Source organism: Camelina sativa, chromosome 7 (assembly GCF_000633955.1).
Source record: "Camelina sativa cultivar DH55 chromosome 7, Cs, whole genome shotgun sequence".
Taxonomy (NCBI): Eukaryota; Viridiplantae; Streptophyta; class Magnoliopsida; order Brassicales; family Brassicaceae; genus Camelina; species Camelina sativa.
Window position 1 is genome coordinate 30468247 of NC_025691.1, and position 15992 is coordinate 30484238.

Here is a 15992-nt window from a genome sequence, read left to right on the forward strand (position 1 = left end):
TGTTTATATTCCTGTATTATATTAAAATTATCTTGTGCTTGTATTAAACTCTTCTTTGTTTCAAAGCTATTACTAAGTTCAAGGTTCAAATTTATTATAACCTTTCTGCCATTTATGGCTTAAATATAAGTTCAATGATAAGTGTACATCTGATCTAGCCAGAGAACAGACTCTTCTGTATCAAATTGTAGGTGTTAGTGTATATCTGATTCTATTGGATTGTTGGTTGCTAAACTAAAGCAACCAGTAATGCTACACGGTATGACTTATCTTTATGGTTGGTCTATTAATGGTGATGGTTCACTTAACCTACTATTTATGCGACTCTCAGTAGTTATATGTAGAGTTTGTCACTAATATAGTGGCTAAGATGCTCCATCACAGAAATGTACCAAAAAAATTGAGTACATATTACAAGAAGAAACAAACATGACTAACCAAATTTGGCAACTTATAAACTAAATGTTTTTTCTCTGCAAATATGAAAAACCTATTGCTCATATGATCCTTATATAGTTATATTACTCAACTCGTATGACATCTTATTACTCCTTTTTCCGCAAGTCCGATGTCTTTCACTCCTTGGTGCAATGTGCGTCTGTGCCATGCTGGCTACATTTGTTATATCCAACGCTTTTAAGGAAATCACGTATCTCTTTGGAGCTACTATTACTTGCCTTGAGCAATCTCTCATCTTCTTCATAGATTAAGTAAGGAGCTTCTGCCGGTTTCCTTGAGAGTAGCTTCTTTGCACCCTTTAAGACATGGTATTCCCAACCTTGAACATCGATCTTGAGAAGAAGAACAGGTTGAGACGGTGTGACGAGTTTGTCAAGAGGTATGGATTTCACTTGGACTGCTATTTCTTTGTTTGATTTGAAAGCAAGCCTTGCTCCCACCTCCGAGACCGCACTGTTGTCAAGCCGTCCAACCAACTGTTACACCAACAATGGAAACAGCATTTAGCAAGATCCAATAGACAAGATGAGTGGGAACAGTAGGACCAAGTCTTGTTGGTTGTTCTTTAACATTCAGTTTCACCTATAGCAGATAAGGTCTATGCAATAAGAAGCAATACAATCCACAATTCTATAAACAGAAATAATGCTATGTTCTCACTTCACTAATCTCAAATTACAGAAATGTGATGATACCTTATGGAAGGTAATGTCCCCAGTTCTGTCAGAAGCAGCGGCTTCAAACACAGTAACCAAAGCAGCAACTCTGTTGAACCAAATCCCATCACAGATCCTCTGCAAATTCTCAAACACAGGCTCAAAGGCAAGCACTTTAAAACCCATAGCAGCCGCAGCAAAGCTAGCCATACCAACATTAGCTCCCACATCAACGACTAAACCATTTTTACCACTAGCTCTCATACTCTCCAAAACCTCCTGAATCGTAGCTGAGATGTCTGGTTTCCTAAAGGGCTTACCTTTAAGCAGCCTAACAATGTTCTTGTGTGGTTTCTCCGGGAGAGTACCGAGATCAGCGAGGGAATAGACAAAAGGGTACTTGAGATTCTCGACGACGTTTGCGATAATGGGTTTTGACTGGGGACATTTGAAGCAATCAAAAGGAGGTATTGGGAATGTGGTGTCGATCGAGAGATTGGGATTGGAGTATTGGAGAGTGGAGCCAGAGAAGAAGAAGAGAGAAGAGAGGAAGATAATGGAGAGGACAAGAAGTGAGATTAGTAGTGTCTTTGGTGATAAAAGCTTCTGGTTCTTGTCCCTTTTCCAGGCGTTCGCCATGGAAATGGATCCAGATGTGTTTGTTCCGACTTCCGACTCTTTGAGTTTCGATCTGAGTAAAAAAATGGGTAGAGCAGCTTTTCTTAATTTTCAGATCTGAGAAAACAAGACTCAGAGATCTTTGAGTGGGAAAGCTGGATTCGTATCGAGCCGTTAAAGGATCACAAGGAGAAGCTCCGAGGTTTGCAATTCCCGGTCAAGACAAGAGAGATTTACAAGATCAATTACAGAGACACAATGGCACGTGCGTGTGTCTAAATAAGATTTTAAATCTCATATGATCCTCATTCCTCATAGATATAATTTGTTTTTTTTTTGAAATAACCCACTTTTTATTTTGCTTTCAAAGTTTTGAAATAACCCATTTTCTTCAAATATTTTAGATTTGCCATTTTTGATCACTTTAAAATCTATACATTTATGATTTTTTTTTTTTTTTGCTAAAATACAAACATAATGTGTAAAATTATGTTTTAACATCTTAAGAAATGACAAATTCAAAAGATTTTAGCCAAAATGGCAAAATCCAAAAATACCACTAAGAAAAGTAATTTTTATTTATTTTCATAATTAATTCAAGTTTCAATACAAAATTATTAATTAATTTAATATTTTCAACGTAACATAATTTTTAGTCTACCATTAGTAACACCAGGACTCAGACCCCCCGCGATATCGCGGGGCAAGTATTTTAGAAAAAAATAAATAAAATTTAAAATTTAAAATTATACATTATGAAATCACTTGAATGTAATAAAATAGTTTGAATACATAAACATTAAACATAACTATTACTAAAAACACAATCATCAAAATGAAAACTTATAACAAAAAATATTATGAAGAATAGACGCAACTTTGCAAAAAAATATTGTTTAAAGTATTATAAATATAAAGTTTTTTTTATAAAGAATTATGGCAAAGCTATAATTAAAAAAATCATTATGACAAAGTGATCCTAACTGAGAATATTGAACTAATGGTTGTAATGAGTAAATATAAATTTCAATTAAACAATAATAATTAAAAAATAATAAAATTTTAAATATTAAAATAGTTTTTAACGAAAAGGTACAATAAATAGACGCAACACAACTATAAATTCTATATTAAGTTTTCTTAAATTTCTATATTGCTATAATTATTTCTAAAATTTTAGTTAAATTATAGAATAAATTTGAATGTTAGATATTAATATTCAAATTATTTAGATTAAACATAAAAAGGAAAAGTTGTTTCAACGAACAATGATTTGTTAGTTATTGATGAATAGACAAATATATAGAAAGTTCAAAAGACATGACTATTTAAATAGACACACCTATTAGAACGAAAAATTGTGATGAAAAATATGAATAAAATATAGTGAAAAGACAAAACCCTAAAATGAACAAATACAACTGTTTGAGTTTAAAAAAAGGAATAAAAACAATTTTCTTACAAAAAAAATACTAAGCAAAGTCGCAATTGTTGTTCGTATTTATTCAGATTGTTATTCTTATTTTTCAATATTAAACTATTTATTTAACAAAACGTTACGATAAAAATAAACGCAACTGTAAATTCTATATTTGTTGTATTAAATTTCTCTATTGCTATAATCATTTCTAAAATTTTAGTTAGATTGTAGAATAACGTTGAATATTAGATATTAATATTTAATTTTTTAGATTCAACACAAAATGGAAAATTTGTTTCAACGAACTTGCTAGTTACTGATGAAGAGACAAATATAAAGAGAGTTCAAAAGATATTACTATTTAAATAGACACACCTATTAGACCGAAAAGTTGTGATGAAAAGATATAAATAAAATATAGTGAAAATACACAACTTTACAATGACGATATGAAAATGTGTTACGAAAAATCGCAAATGTTGTGCCTGCATTTGATTTCACCTAAAAATCCATATAAACTGCTTTTAAATAGAAGACATCTTTATTACCATATTGAGAAGTCAAATTCAAAACTTCACTATATAATCCATCTAACTCTTGACAAAAAAATCTCTAGATATTTTCATGAAATTTTTCTATTTAAAATTAACTAAAAGTTGTAATTTAGATTTGTCATTCCAAAAATCTTTTGTTAAATCAAGAATTGGAGGAATATTTTTACTTTTAAAAGTATAAATGCGAGAGAATAATTTAGAAAGCTGTAAAAACTATTGATATTGAAATTTTATATTATTTTGTGTCATGGCAAAAAAATGAAAACAGTTCAAAAAGACAAATATATCTAGATTTCAAAAGATATAAATATTCGAATAAACACAACTCTACAATGAACAGTTGCAACTTTACAAAAAACCCGTCACAATGAACAATCACAACTTTTTGTAAAACACACAATTTAATTTTTCTACAGTTTTTTTAGAAAAAAATCCAAAAGTTACGGTTGAAAAAACACAACTTTTGGTGGCATTTATTCGGATTGCTATTATATATAGACATTTTTGTAAATTAGATTCATCATTCCAAAAATATTTTGTTAAATCAAGAATTGGAAAAGGTTCTTTACTTTTAAAAGAATGAATGCTAGAGAATAATTTAGAAAGCTGTAAAAACTGTTGATATTAAAATTTTATATTATTTTGTGTCATGGCAAAAAAATGAAAACAGTTCAAACAAATAGATTTCAAAAGATACGAATATTCGAATAAACACAACTTTACAATGAACAATTGCAACTTTACAATGAACAATTGCAACTTTACAAAAAACCGTTACAATGAACAATCACTACTTTTTGTAAAACATAAAATTTAAATTTTTTCATATTTAAAAAAAAAATTATCCAAAAGGTACGATTGAAAAAACACAACTTTAGGTGGCATTTATTCGGATTGGGTTTAAATATATTGAAAAGTTAAATAAAAACTCACTATGTAATCCACGTAAATCTTGGAAAAACACTCTAGGTATTTTCATTAAACTTTTATATTTAAAATTAACTAAAAGATGTAAATTAGAGTTTTCATTCCAAAAATCTTTTGTTAAATCAAGAATTAGAGGAATTTCTTGACTTTTAAAAGAATGAATGCTAGAAAATAATTTAGAAAAATGTATAAAATGTTGAGGTTGAAATTTTGGTTGATTTTGTGTCATGGTAAAAAAATGAAAACAGTTTAAACAGACAAATATATATAGATTTCAAAAGATACAAATGTTTCAATGAATAGTTGTAACTTTTCATAAATAAACATTTTAATGATCCATCACTACTTTTCAGAAAATATCCAAAAGGTACGATTGAAAAACACAACTGTTGGTCGCATTTATTCGGATTGTTATTATTATATAGATTAGACCAGTATGCTATTCTATGGAGAGTCTCTCATTTAAACTAAACTATGTACAGTGTAATGGTGTTATTTTCAAAGGTTAAAAAGTTTACAAAGTATTTTTTCGAATAAATTTTATATTTTATTCAAAATATATATATATATATAAAGCTTACAAAGTTACAATGGTTTATTAAAAAGAAACAAAACTGATGTAGCAAATAATAGTGTTGAATTTTATCGATGTGTGAAAGAAAAATGTAGACTTTTTATTTGACATGGCAAGTTTCAATTGAATAACTGATCGATTTTTTTTTTGTCAACCAAACATTAGTTTCAAAAATAGAATTTTACTGTTGGTTGCCCTAACAAGAGAGAAAAAGTTTACAAAAGAAATTTCAGAGATAAGAGAACGCGAAGTTCGAGCAAGACAATCTGTTTTCAAGTTTGATGCACATGGAATCTGAGATAAGAAAAATAGTGGAAACGACTCCTTAAGCAAACTGAAATCATCCAAGAGGTTAAAAAATGCTGGCCAATTTTCAAGGAGTTTGCACCATTGCAACTAGCTCAGCACAATCTATCTCAAATTTGACTGAGAGTTCAGATTCTTTTTGTTTAGCAAATATGTAGATTATATGACATGTGAATACCGAAATTAATAGTGAAAAAAAGAACTTGAGAAGTGAAACTATAAAATGAGAGGGCAAATATACGAGAGTGAGAGGAAGAATGAAAAATTGTAAACCGCTTCATTTTTTTCACCAAATACTTAGCGAGCAAATTAATTATTTTTCCCAATCAACTAGCACCTAAAACATACCAATACTAGTATACTACAATGTTAAAAAGCGTTCCCAAAATTAAAATTTGACCAACCAACCATAACGTTTGCATTCTGACAAACGCTATTTAAAACAAAAAGCCAAAAATGTATGTCAACTATAGCAAAAATGCATAAGAAGCTGTGTTATAGCTTATTTTCCTGTAATAAATTCAATAACTCATACTATAAATATGACTCGGAGAGTAACTAAAAACATATCTAAACCGGCCATACGACGTGTGACCGATTGAAGCTCTCTTGGTCACACCAACCATGGTAGCCGTCTCCGGTCTCTTGCCTATGCCACACACTGATGATCACTATCCACAGGAACGGTCTAGGAAACTTGTCTCTCCACTTAGTTGTTTTAGTGCTAATTGAGCAATTTATTAGTATATAGACACAAACTAAAGATACAAGTTTACATTCAAAATGAGCGATAGAGATGAAATTAACCCGGTAGAAAATGATCTAGATCCTTCAACACTTCTCTACAACATCTAAGGCCATCTTCAATGCTGCAAGATATTTTCCAAAGTTCTAGAATGTCCTGATATTGACATGTCAATACGTAATCAAAGACCCATGAATAAGAAAAAAAAAAAAAAAAGTAAATAACATGACCAATGAAGACACAATATTTGAGACTGGTAGGAATCTAGACACAACTCAATTGCTTAATTTACACAAAAAAGAAAAAAAAGAACATAATAATTGGAAAGCAGCTTTGTTGAAAGATAATAATATGGTACACCAGAAAATAAACCCCATACAAAATTTAGCAGTCTTCAGCAGAAAATCCTTTCCCATTTTCCTTCTCTGCCGAGTCTTTACCCTTCGTTGGCTTAAACCACAAGGCACAAATGAAATAGACACCGAAGTTTATTCCACTAAGAATGACTAACAGCCAATAAAAGTAGTCGAGTCGGCCGTGGTTGATGTTATCAGCCAGCCATCCTCCATCCGTAGAACTTGAAGTGACCTTCTTGATGACTGAGACCAAGAAACTGCTGACAAAGAAGCCTAGTGATAAAGTGGTCAAGAAAAGTCCAGTGCTCATTGTTTTCATTCCCTTAGGCGATTGGGTTATGAAGAAATCAAGTTGGCCAGTGTAGATAAAGGCTTCCCCAGCTCCAACTAAGAAGAATTGTGGAACAAGTAAGAATACACTTATGGGTAATGTTTTTTGTGTACTAGATTTCGCAACGGATAGACGCTTTTGCTCAACTAGAGCTGCAGCTGCCATGCCGGCTGTTGATAAGACCAATCCAATAGCAATTCTTTGTAGGCTAGAGAAACCTGGAATGTGAATGCATGTGAATATATAGTTGAGAGACATATATATATATATATATATGCAAAAAATCTAGATATGTAAATGTTGCATGCATCTTATGTCACCTGGTTTTCCTTTCCATTTCTTCCAAAAAGGCATTATGGCACGGTCGTAGACAGCTAAAGTTATGAGAATAGCCGCGACAAAAAACACGGTGAGTGAACCAGCTGGAATCTTGAAATTTCCAATGTTACGTCTCATGGTTGAAGCTTGCTCAACCGAGAATGTAATCATTTGGGCATATGTTGTCCAGAAAATGATAGTTGTTGCCCAAATAGGCAAAAGCCTAACCATCATTTTCACTTCCTCTACTTTGGTTACTGAGCTTAGCTTCCAAGGGTTTGGAATTGCGACTCCATCTAGGGTTTGTTCGAAATCTCCTTCTGTGACTATGGCTGCCTTGTCCAACAAGCTGCACACACAAGTTTAGATAATTAAGATACAAATTTCACTTTAATTTACTTCTTAATTTTGTTTGTAAAAATTGACTAGAAACTTACTGAAACTGATCAGTATGTTCAATTCTCACGCCCTCAGGATTATCTTCATAGAGATAAACAATGCTTTGAGGTAGTTCCATTTTCCTCTTTCTGAATGCAGCTGCTATAACCTGAAAAATTTGCACAACAGGACTTCCTTGACTCTTCTTATAACGGTAGCTTTTAGTCCCAAACAAGAAAATCCCAATAGCTATAGCCATAGACACCGTGCAGATTCCATAAGCCCATGATCTTCCCACTTCATCTTGCATGTAAACTAAAACAGTCACAGCCATCAACGTCCCCATGCTAATGAAAAAGAAAAATCTGCATGTGCCAAATTTAATTTAGTTTTAAATAAGGGATTGTTCCAATAATGTTATCATATAATGAATATAAATTCTAAACCTAACCTGTTGAAGAAGAAAGCCATTTGAGCTTTTTCTTTAGGATCTTTTTCATCAAACTGGTCAGACCCGAATCCGGATATACTAGACTTAAGGCCACCCGTTCCAAGGGCTATAAGGTAAAGTGAAATATAAAGAATTGTCATCTGAAAGGTAGTGGCTGGTATGCATGCTTCTCCGTGGTGGCATGCTGGTGGACGCAGCTCTGGCAGCTTCGTTGCTATCGCTAGCGCACCAGTTCCCTATATACAAGAATACAAGATATTATAAAATTTGATAGCAAACTTTTTGATTGATGTTTAAAGAGGCATCTACTATTAAATGGTGAAACCAACTAATAACATTGATTTTTTTTTTCTTTTTTTTTTTTTTGGGTTATATATGGTTTGAGACAAAATCTTACGAGAGCTTGAATGGTTGAAAAAATAGCTATGGTTTTAAAACGGCCGAGGAAGGAGTCCGCGAGAAATCCACCGAGCAAGCAAAGGAGGAAGGAAGTGCCCATGAAGTCAGTGACAATGTTGGCAGAAGTTGAACTTGGGAGATGCATTGTCTCCATCAAATATGTTACCAAATTCACCGCTATTCCCATGGTTGATAGCCTCTCCACAACCTCAATTCCTGCAATAGTTTTACATTTTTCTTTATACACTATCAACACTTCGTATACATGTTCCAAGTTAAATTGGAAGTGATTCATACATAATTCAAGTAGTGTTGTGTTAATCCAATAATCCTTACTTTTTTTTTTCTTTACTTCGACGCCAAATTCATCTAAGTGGTAAATTACACATGGAAATTATTATAGGATTTAGATAATCATAAAGTTTTTTTTGTTTTTTGATAACTAGATAATTATGATGTTTGAAACCCGCGTGAACTAAGTAGCCATTAATTAACTGATAAACAAGTTTGGTTCATTGGTTGTCTAACCCGCGTGAACTAAGCAGCCATTAACTGATAAACAAGTTTGGTTGTCAAAAGGTAAATTAATTCAAACTGACACTCAAACCATAAGCTTTCATATGTACTCCAACTATGATTTATTTATTTATTTTGGAAACATAGAAATAGTCACGATAACTTATCGCTGTAAAAAAAACTTATCGCTGTAAAATCATGGTTTTTTGTCCTTCAAAAGGCAAGGAACTGAAGAATTATATATTAACAGGTTATCTCTCAGAAAGCAACAAAACCAAAGTTTGGATTAACGACTAATTTTAATTAGACAACTGTAAGAGAATATTGAGGAACAAAACAAATTTTAAGAGGTCGGCGTTTTATGCTCCCTAAGTAGACACGTGAATACAGATATCAATCTATTTTTCATTTTCTCTCACTAATCAATTTTTCTTTTTTACGTGTGATGAAATTTAATAAAATAAAAAGAAAATTATTATTATGATTGAATGAACGAGATGGGGAGCCATGTGGCGTGTCCCTTTTTTCTTTATCTTTCTATCAATCAGCGTGATTCAGAACAACGACGTTTCATATTTTATATATATACAAATGGACTTATTTCAATCATATCATGTGTGAGTGTGACTGATTTGAAATTGAGTCTCTTTTGTTTCTGACCATGTATTCGTAAATTATACAACTTAATGGAGATTTAAATGTATACGCAAGAACTACCACAACCCTCTTAATAAAATTAGCTACGTATACACATATTAGTATGTATTCACTGATGAATATCTTGCCAATATGTGGACGCCACATGTATTTTCTTCATTTACCGATTATTAAATAATGGAATATATATATAGTAGTTATGCATGTTCCGAAAGTAAGAAACGATGATTGTAATGAATTATATAAGCTTTGCCCAAAAAAAAAAGTGGATTATAAGCAAGAAGAAGACGAAGAAGTTTGTCTTTTACTAGGACATATATATATGAGTAATTTTCACACAGATCTTATACTGGTTGTGGTATATGTGTTTATGTATATGTATCGTTGGACCAAAGTTATATTATCTCCAAATGCATATATGCATAGGTAATGTAGAGAAGAAAAAGACGAACCAAGAATGAGAGCTGCAGTGATCCAGCCACCGGTTTTGGATTTGTCCGCTGGTCGGCCGCTGTAGTCTACGGCATCAGCTACCGTCCAACTCCCTTTGCTCTCCTGAAAACCCCACATCAATCCTCAGTTACAAATCTTACAACCAATACTTTACAAGTAAGAAGAAGGATATTATCCAAACCATTTTTCTTGTATATCTTCAAGTATCGCCTTGATGATATAATTCTTAATTTCTGCTAAATGTTTGGTCTTTGTTAGCCACAGAAGCAAATAATGATGGAGAGGAACTGCCTTTTTATAGCCACAAAAATGAATGAAAGAGAGCTAGCACCGACCTTCCACTATATGTGATTTGAGACATATCACAAAAACGTGAAGTCTTAAGAGATAGGTTCATCACACTTTATTTCCAACTTTCCACCATTTCTTTACTTATAAATATTGTAAATTATTTTGGCTCTTTTTATTTTTATTTTTGTCTTTTTTTGTGTGTTTTCTAATCCTATTTTGTCATTTGTTGTAAAAATTATTTTCTATGATGATAAATTATTGTATATGATCCATATCGACAAGGGATAGAAATGGATCATAGAAAAAAAACACTTGCATATATTCCCATATAAAATGTTTTGAGTGATCAAGTAAAGATTCTCTACGAGGTTTATTACTGTTAGTTCTCAACTCTTCCTTTTTTACTTCTCCACTACCTATTGGAAAACTGCACCATGTATTGTTTTTACAACATAAGAAGAAAGCATAGAGAAATATATAGTAGAATATCACATTTTTTGTGAAAATAAGAAGAATATGAAAGAGAAGAATAGCAGAAAACAAAGTTACTTCGAGTAGATAAAAATTATTTGTTTACCCTGAATAAAATTTGCAAATTATTTGGTTGGTTAAGAGATAAGGGACAGTTTCTAGCTCTCCATATGTTCGAGTTGGAATATGATCGGAATCCTCCGGTTTGTTAAAATTTGTTTATTGGAAACATTTGTCATATTTTTCTGTGGTCAGAAAGAAAGAGTGGTGTACGTTGGTATAGTGGTGACTTCTACACGTCTTCATGGTTCTTACTTCTGAGAAAGCATATGCAGAGTTAGCACATGACTCGCAGTTCATCTCAGTTGACAGTTAGCATACGTCTTCATGGTTCTTACCTTTTTTTCACGTGCAAATTAAGGATATAAGACTAGTTATAATTGTGAAGAGTTTAACACATAAAAGTTGACAGAGTATGAGAAGATATTACCCCATAACTCCTAAGATTAGGAACATATTTACAATATGTATATGTTTCCCAGTACATTTAATGTTTCCAACTTGTTCAAAACAAATGACTTAACCTTATCTTTTTGTCACGTGCAAAAGATATAAGACTTAATTCAATTAATTGCGAAGAGTACCACGTAAAAGATGACAGGGTATAAGAATCATGCATTACCCCGTGACTCCCAAGAGAGTAGGAAGTAGGAACACTTTAATTGTTTTAAGTCTTGATTATTGATCATGTGTATGGAGTTACATGGTTAATTCATTGATAGCGCAATTGGGATTAAAATCCACAAGGAATGAGACATATATTACTAGGTATTCGCGATACTACTTAAACTTAGGCGATATGTTCAGCCCCGGCTCAAAAGATTTTAGAGCCCAAGGGAAATGTTTTTTAACAGATATATAGAAAATATTAATATTTTGGATCTCATTTAGAGTAAAATAATTTTTTTCGAAAAAAGTTTTTGTTTCTCTACCAAATATATTATTTTGTGGGTTTATTTTTATTTTTTTTCTAGAAAATGAAATTTTTTTACAAAAGAAATTTTTACAAATGTTAATGGGCCCTTGTGCCACTGTCCCTCTTCTCTACCCATTTGAGCCGGGTCTGAATATTTTTTATTTGGTTTTGATCTATAAGACAATCACTAAAGACAAAAGGATAAAAAAAAGAATGATTGCAATTGAATACAAAATAAATATTTATTGCGTGGTGATATATATGGTTGATAACTAAATTTTTAAAATTTCTTAGATGAGTGTACCAACCGTTAGATAAAGGTGGGTTCAAGAGCTAATAGAAGATGTGGAAGTCATTAAGAAAAATAGCCATAGGGGGTTACACTAAAACTTTTATCACACATTTCCAACATTTCTTTTGGACAAATCATACTTTTCTATTTCAGCCTAAAAAGAGTTTGATACAGCCAAAAGGACATCTTTTGCCAGAACGTTTGGTTGATTGTTCAGATTCCTTAGAATGAAATTGAAAGAAAAAAAAATTAGAAGATAGGGTGAGGATATCGTGAAAAATACCATGGAGTTCATTGACTTGGATCTCCTGATTAAGAGCTTTGACAAGGGTTAACGAGTCTGAAGCAAAGTGGAAGGTGTTGAAGTCCGATTTGATCGCAATTTGATTTGCTGTCAGAGTTGCTAGGGCTTTGGCTATCAACGGTGAGGAAACATACTGTATCTGAGAAGCTCTCTCCCGAATTGGTATCTCATGGCGATCCCTGAAGCTCCACCCAAGTCCCGCGTGACCATCGACTCTCTAAGCTGCATCAGAGCAAGCTAACATCGAGGTTTGCTGCAGAAGTGGAATAAAAAGAGATCACACTTTGGCGGCTCTATTCGATCCCAATAATCATGTATCATAGGCTTAAACTCATCCATGTCTGCTATACCGTTCACAAACTTGAAAAGCCTGCGTTTACTACCCACGGACGTAGCCAAATTTAAATGAAATTGACTCTGAAGATGGTCAGAAACACCACCAGCTTCAAACACATTGTTGGATTGTGGGAAAACTTGAACCCAATTATCATTAACCAATATTCTATCCAAATTTTTTGAAATCAGCTCAGTCTCTCGTTTGTTACACCAAGTATATAATGGTCCACAATAGTGCATATCTGTAAGTTGCCAATAGTTCACCAGAGTCCTAAAATCACACATTCCTGAAGACAGAGTAGGCGTACTATCCACTCGTGAATGCTCAGCTAATTCCAAAGTTTCATTAAAATCACCAATAATGAGCCATGGCCGGGTACGAATTATCAGTGAATCATGATGATTGCACAGATCTCCCCCACAATTCTTTTCTTTCTTCAGCCTGATTCGATGCATAAATGAAGGAACAAAAGAATTCCTCATCTTGGTCTTCCAATTTATTGAACATGTTATTAGTTAACTACTCTTGTAAAAAGGCGTGACTCTCACGTTACCCCTCCAAACAACCCAAATTCGACCCAACCGATTGTATTCATAGTTTTTTAATAGAGACCAATCTTTGAATACCCTATTTCCAATTCTCTCTACCTTCTTCTCCTTTCACTCTTGTCTCAAGCAAACAACAAAATTAAAACTTTCCTCCTTCCACCCAGTTCTTTATGATAGAATGTTTAGTTGATTTATTTAAACCGCACACATTCTAAAAGAAAGTCGACATTTAAATGTGTTTGGGGGGTATCTTCTTGCTCCGATCCATAGAGGGGTCCCTAGCAGATTGAGTAGAATGATATGAGACTGTCTTATGAGCCGTTTTTTATTCCCGAGGTAAGGAAGCACGGAGAGGAACACCATCCTTTGTACCACGTCCCTTAACCATCACCTCTCTGGATGTGCTTACCTCCCCTCGTTGATCCTATTGTTTCTTCGGAATAAAGGATTCCATATCCACAGCCCCTTCCCCCCTTTCAGTATTTGCTCCTAAAACCGAGTATGAATTAGAGAAAATGGACACAGCCTCAACTCGTGTCCCTTCTGATTTTTTCTCGGGCTACGAGTTGATTTAGGAGTTATCCAACCCTCTTGCTCTATATCCCCATTAGAAACCTATGTCCCAGTGTCATTTTCATTACCCAATTCAACCACTGGCACAACATCTAGCTCCACTACCTTTAGCTGTTTTAATGCATGCGGCTTTGTGATCTGGCTCTATCACCTTAGTGATTTTGTTCGACCTCGTCTTCTCCTTTTGACACACACGAAAAGCTCAGATGGCCCCACTTTTTGCAACCACTACATCTTGGAGGTAACCAAGGATCAGAGTAATGTATCACAATTTCCAAATCTCCCTCCTCTTCACTCGTGACAACATACTCTTTCGGCAATTCCTTGGTCAAATCTGCTTCCACCAAGATCTGAGCCTCTACGAAACTAGCATAAAACTCAGTCTTGGGATGCAACCGTACTAGCTTCTCCACCGCACTAAATGAGAATTCCAAGCCTTTATCAGTAAATATAGTTGGGGGAACATTCTTCAACATGACCCACAATGGTATAGATTTTATCGCCGGTTGTGGCTCCTCTGCAAAAGGAGTCCATTTTGACAGGATCATGGGAATATCCATGATATTCCACATCCCTCGGTGTAGAACTTGATGCCTTATGGCTTTATTCCTGATCCGGAACTTCACCGCTGACTCATTAACTTCATGAACATCGATTAATGAGGATTGATCTCCCAATCTCCATATTTTGTTTACAATCATGTAGATTTTCGCACATGAGTTGCTTTCATATTCAGAAATTTGCCAAGAAAAAAATCTTCCCATAGTGGTTTTGCATCCTCAAACACCTCCTTCGGTATTACAATCTTCTCCTTCCTATTCTCCTCCACAACCTCACACTTTTGCTGAGTAGATATTCGATTTTGAGTTACTTGAGCAACTTGGATCCAATGTTTTTTCATATGCTGAATCCCCCGGGTTTGACGACGATGTTTCCTGACTGACTCCTACACTCCCAACCAACTTATTTGAACCATAACCATCCCCCATTCTTACCAATCGTTCTGAAGTTATATCTTCTCCTTGCATGATTATCTTGAATATATCCCCTTGACTCTCTACTACCTTTTTCTCCCCCTAGTCGATCCTCCGGCCGGCTTTGAGAGGCCGCCGACAGCATAAGCCTTGCTAAGAAAGCAAGAGAAACCCTAGCTTGTAAAGCAGTGGATGGTGCTACCGCTGTCATTCCATTTCGAACATAAAAACATCATATTTCTAAGTTTCTTTTAATAACCGATCAATACAAATCTTATCCAAACAGTGAGTTTATTATACATAATTAAAAACAACGCAAACAAAAACATAATGAAAAGGCAGAGAGAGAAAGATGAGAACATAATCTTCAATATATAAGTTCTATCAAATAATGAGATTATCATCACAAATCTAGAAAGGCTAGTTAGTCCCTCGTGAACACTTAGACAAACTTATTAAAACAAAATTAACATGTATCAAATTATCGGCTGCGCAACTGCATGCTGGATTTCGACACTACATTCACTAGTTTTAAGCAATTTTAAGGTGTATTAGTATAATTTAAATATCGTATCTTGTTCACATCCTAAAGTTGACAGTGATCATAGTTTACATTTTTGGTTTAATAATTATCAAAGAATAATTGACCAGATTTCAATTCAACTACCAACAATCGGGAAATGATTTTCCCACCAATGGACCATATTATTTTCTGATGAAATGTAAAAAATATAGATGATTGATATTCATGTGCTATAAATCAAATATTTATATAATATTTACAAGTAATTTTCTATGGTTTCCTAAATAAGTTTCTTTATTGTTTCTCTAAGTGATGACTTTTGGTTGAGTATTTTACATATTTGGTTTGATAATTACTAAAAAGTAAAAATAGTTGACTAGATATCAATTCAGTTACCAACCATCAGGCAATGATTATCCCACCAATGGACCAAATTCATTTCCAAAAAGAAAAAGGGTAAAAAACAAATGATTCATATTCATATGCTATAATTAATTATTTATTTAATTTTAAAAGAATTTTATTTATTATTCCAAATAAGGTCCAGTATTATTTCTCTGCTGATGATGAATTTTGATTTTAAAA

At 33.3% G+C, this 15992-nt stretch overlaps 2 protein-coding genes and 1 long non-coding RNA gene across 3 annotated transcripts; 1 reads left to right on the forward strand and 2 right to left on the reverse strand.

Moving 5' to 3' along the window:
• LOC104703482 lies at positions 360–2005 on the reverse strand. Its single transcript, XM_010419511.2, has 2 exons — positions 1155–2005; positions 360–935 (listed from the first exon to the last, which is right to left on the reverse strand). The coding sequence occupies exons 1-2, from the start codon at positions 1752–1754 to the stop codon at positions 576–578; spliced, it is 960 nt and encodes a 319-aa protein (XP_010417813.1). The 5' UTR covers positions 1755–2005; the 3' UTR covers positions 360–575.
• LOC104703484 (protein NRT1/ PTR FAMILY 6.2) lies at positions 6481–10410 on the reverse strand. Its single transcript, XM_010419512.2, has 7 exons — positions 10300–10410; positions 10118–10220; positions 8491–8708; positions 8094–8329; positions 7702–8007; positions 7267–7613; positions 6481–7164 (listed from the first exon to the last, which is right to left on the reverse strand). The coding sequence occupies exons 1-7, from the start codon at positions 10300–10302 to the stop codon at positions 6644–6646; spliced, it is 1734 nt and encodes a 577-aa protein (XP_010417814.1). The 5' UTR covers positions 10303–10410; the 3' UTR covers positions 6481–6643.
• On the forward strand, positions 10137–10752 carry LOC104703483. The gene is made up of 2 exons (XR_754209.2): positions 10137–10274; positions 10377–10752. It is a non-coding gene; the product is annotated as an uncharacterized LOC104703483 (long non-coding RNA).

Excerpts from the sequence above, each read along its gene's own strand:
- LOC104703484 (XM_010419512.2), bottom strand. Across the intron at positions 8,709-10,117 it reads CACTGCAGCTCTCATTCTTG|GAATTGAGGTTGTGGAGAGG; the intron begins GTTCGTCTTTTT and ends AAACTATTGCAG. Across the intron at positions 7,165-7,266 it reads GAAATGGAAAGGAAAACCAG|GTTTCTCTAGCCTACAAAGA; the intron begins GTGACATAAGAT and ends TTCACATTCCAG.
- LOC104703482 (XM_010419511.2), bottom strand. The coding sequence starts at position 1,754 with ATGGCGAACGCCTGGAAAAGGGACAAGAACCAGAAGCTTTTATCACCA. Across the intron at positions 936-1,154 it reads GGGACATTACCTTCCATAAG|TTGGTTGGACGGCTTGACAA; the intron begins GTATCATCACAT and ends TTGGTGTAACAG.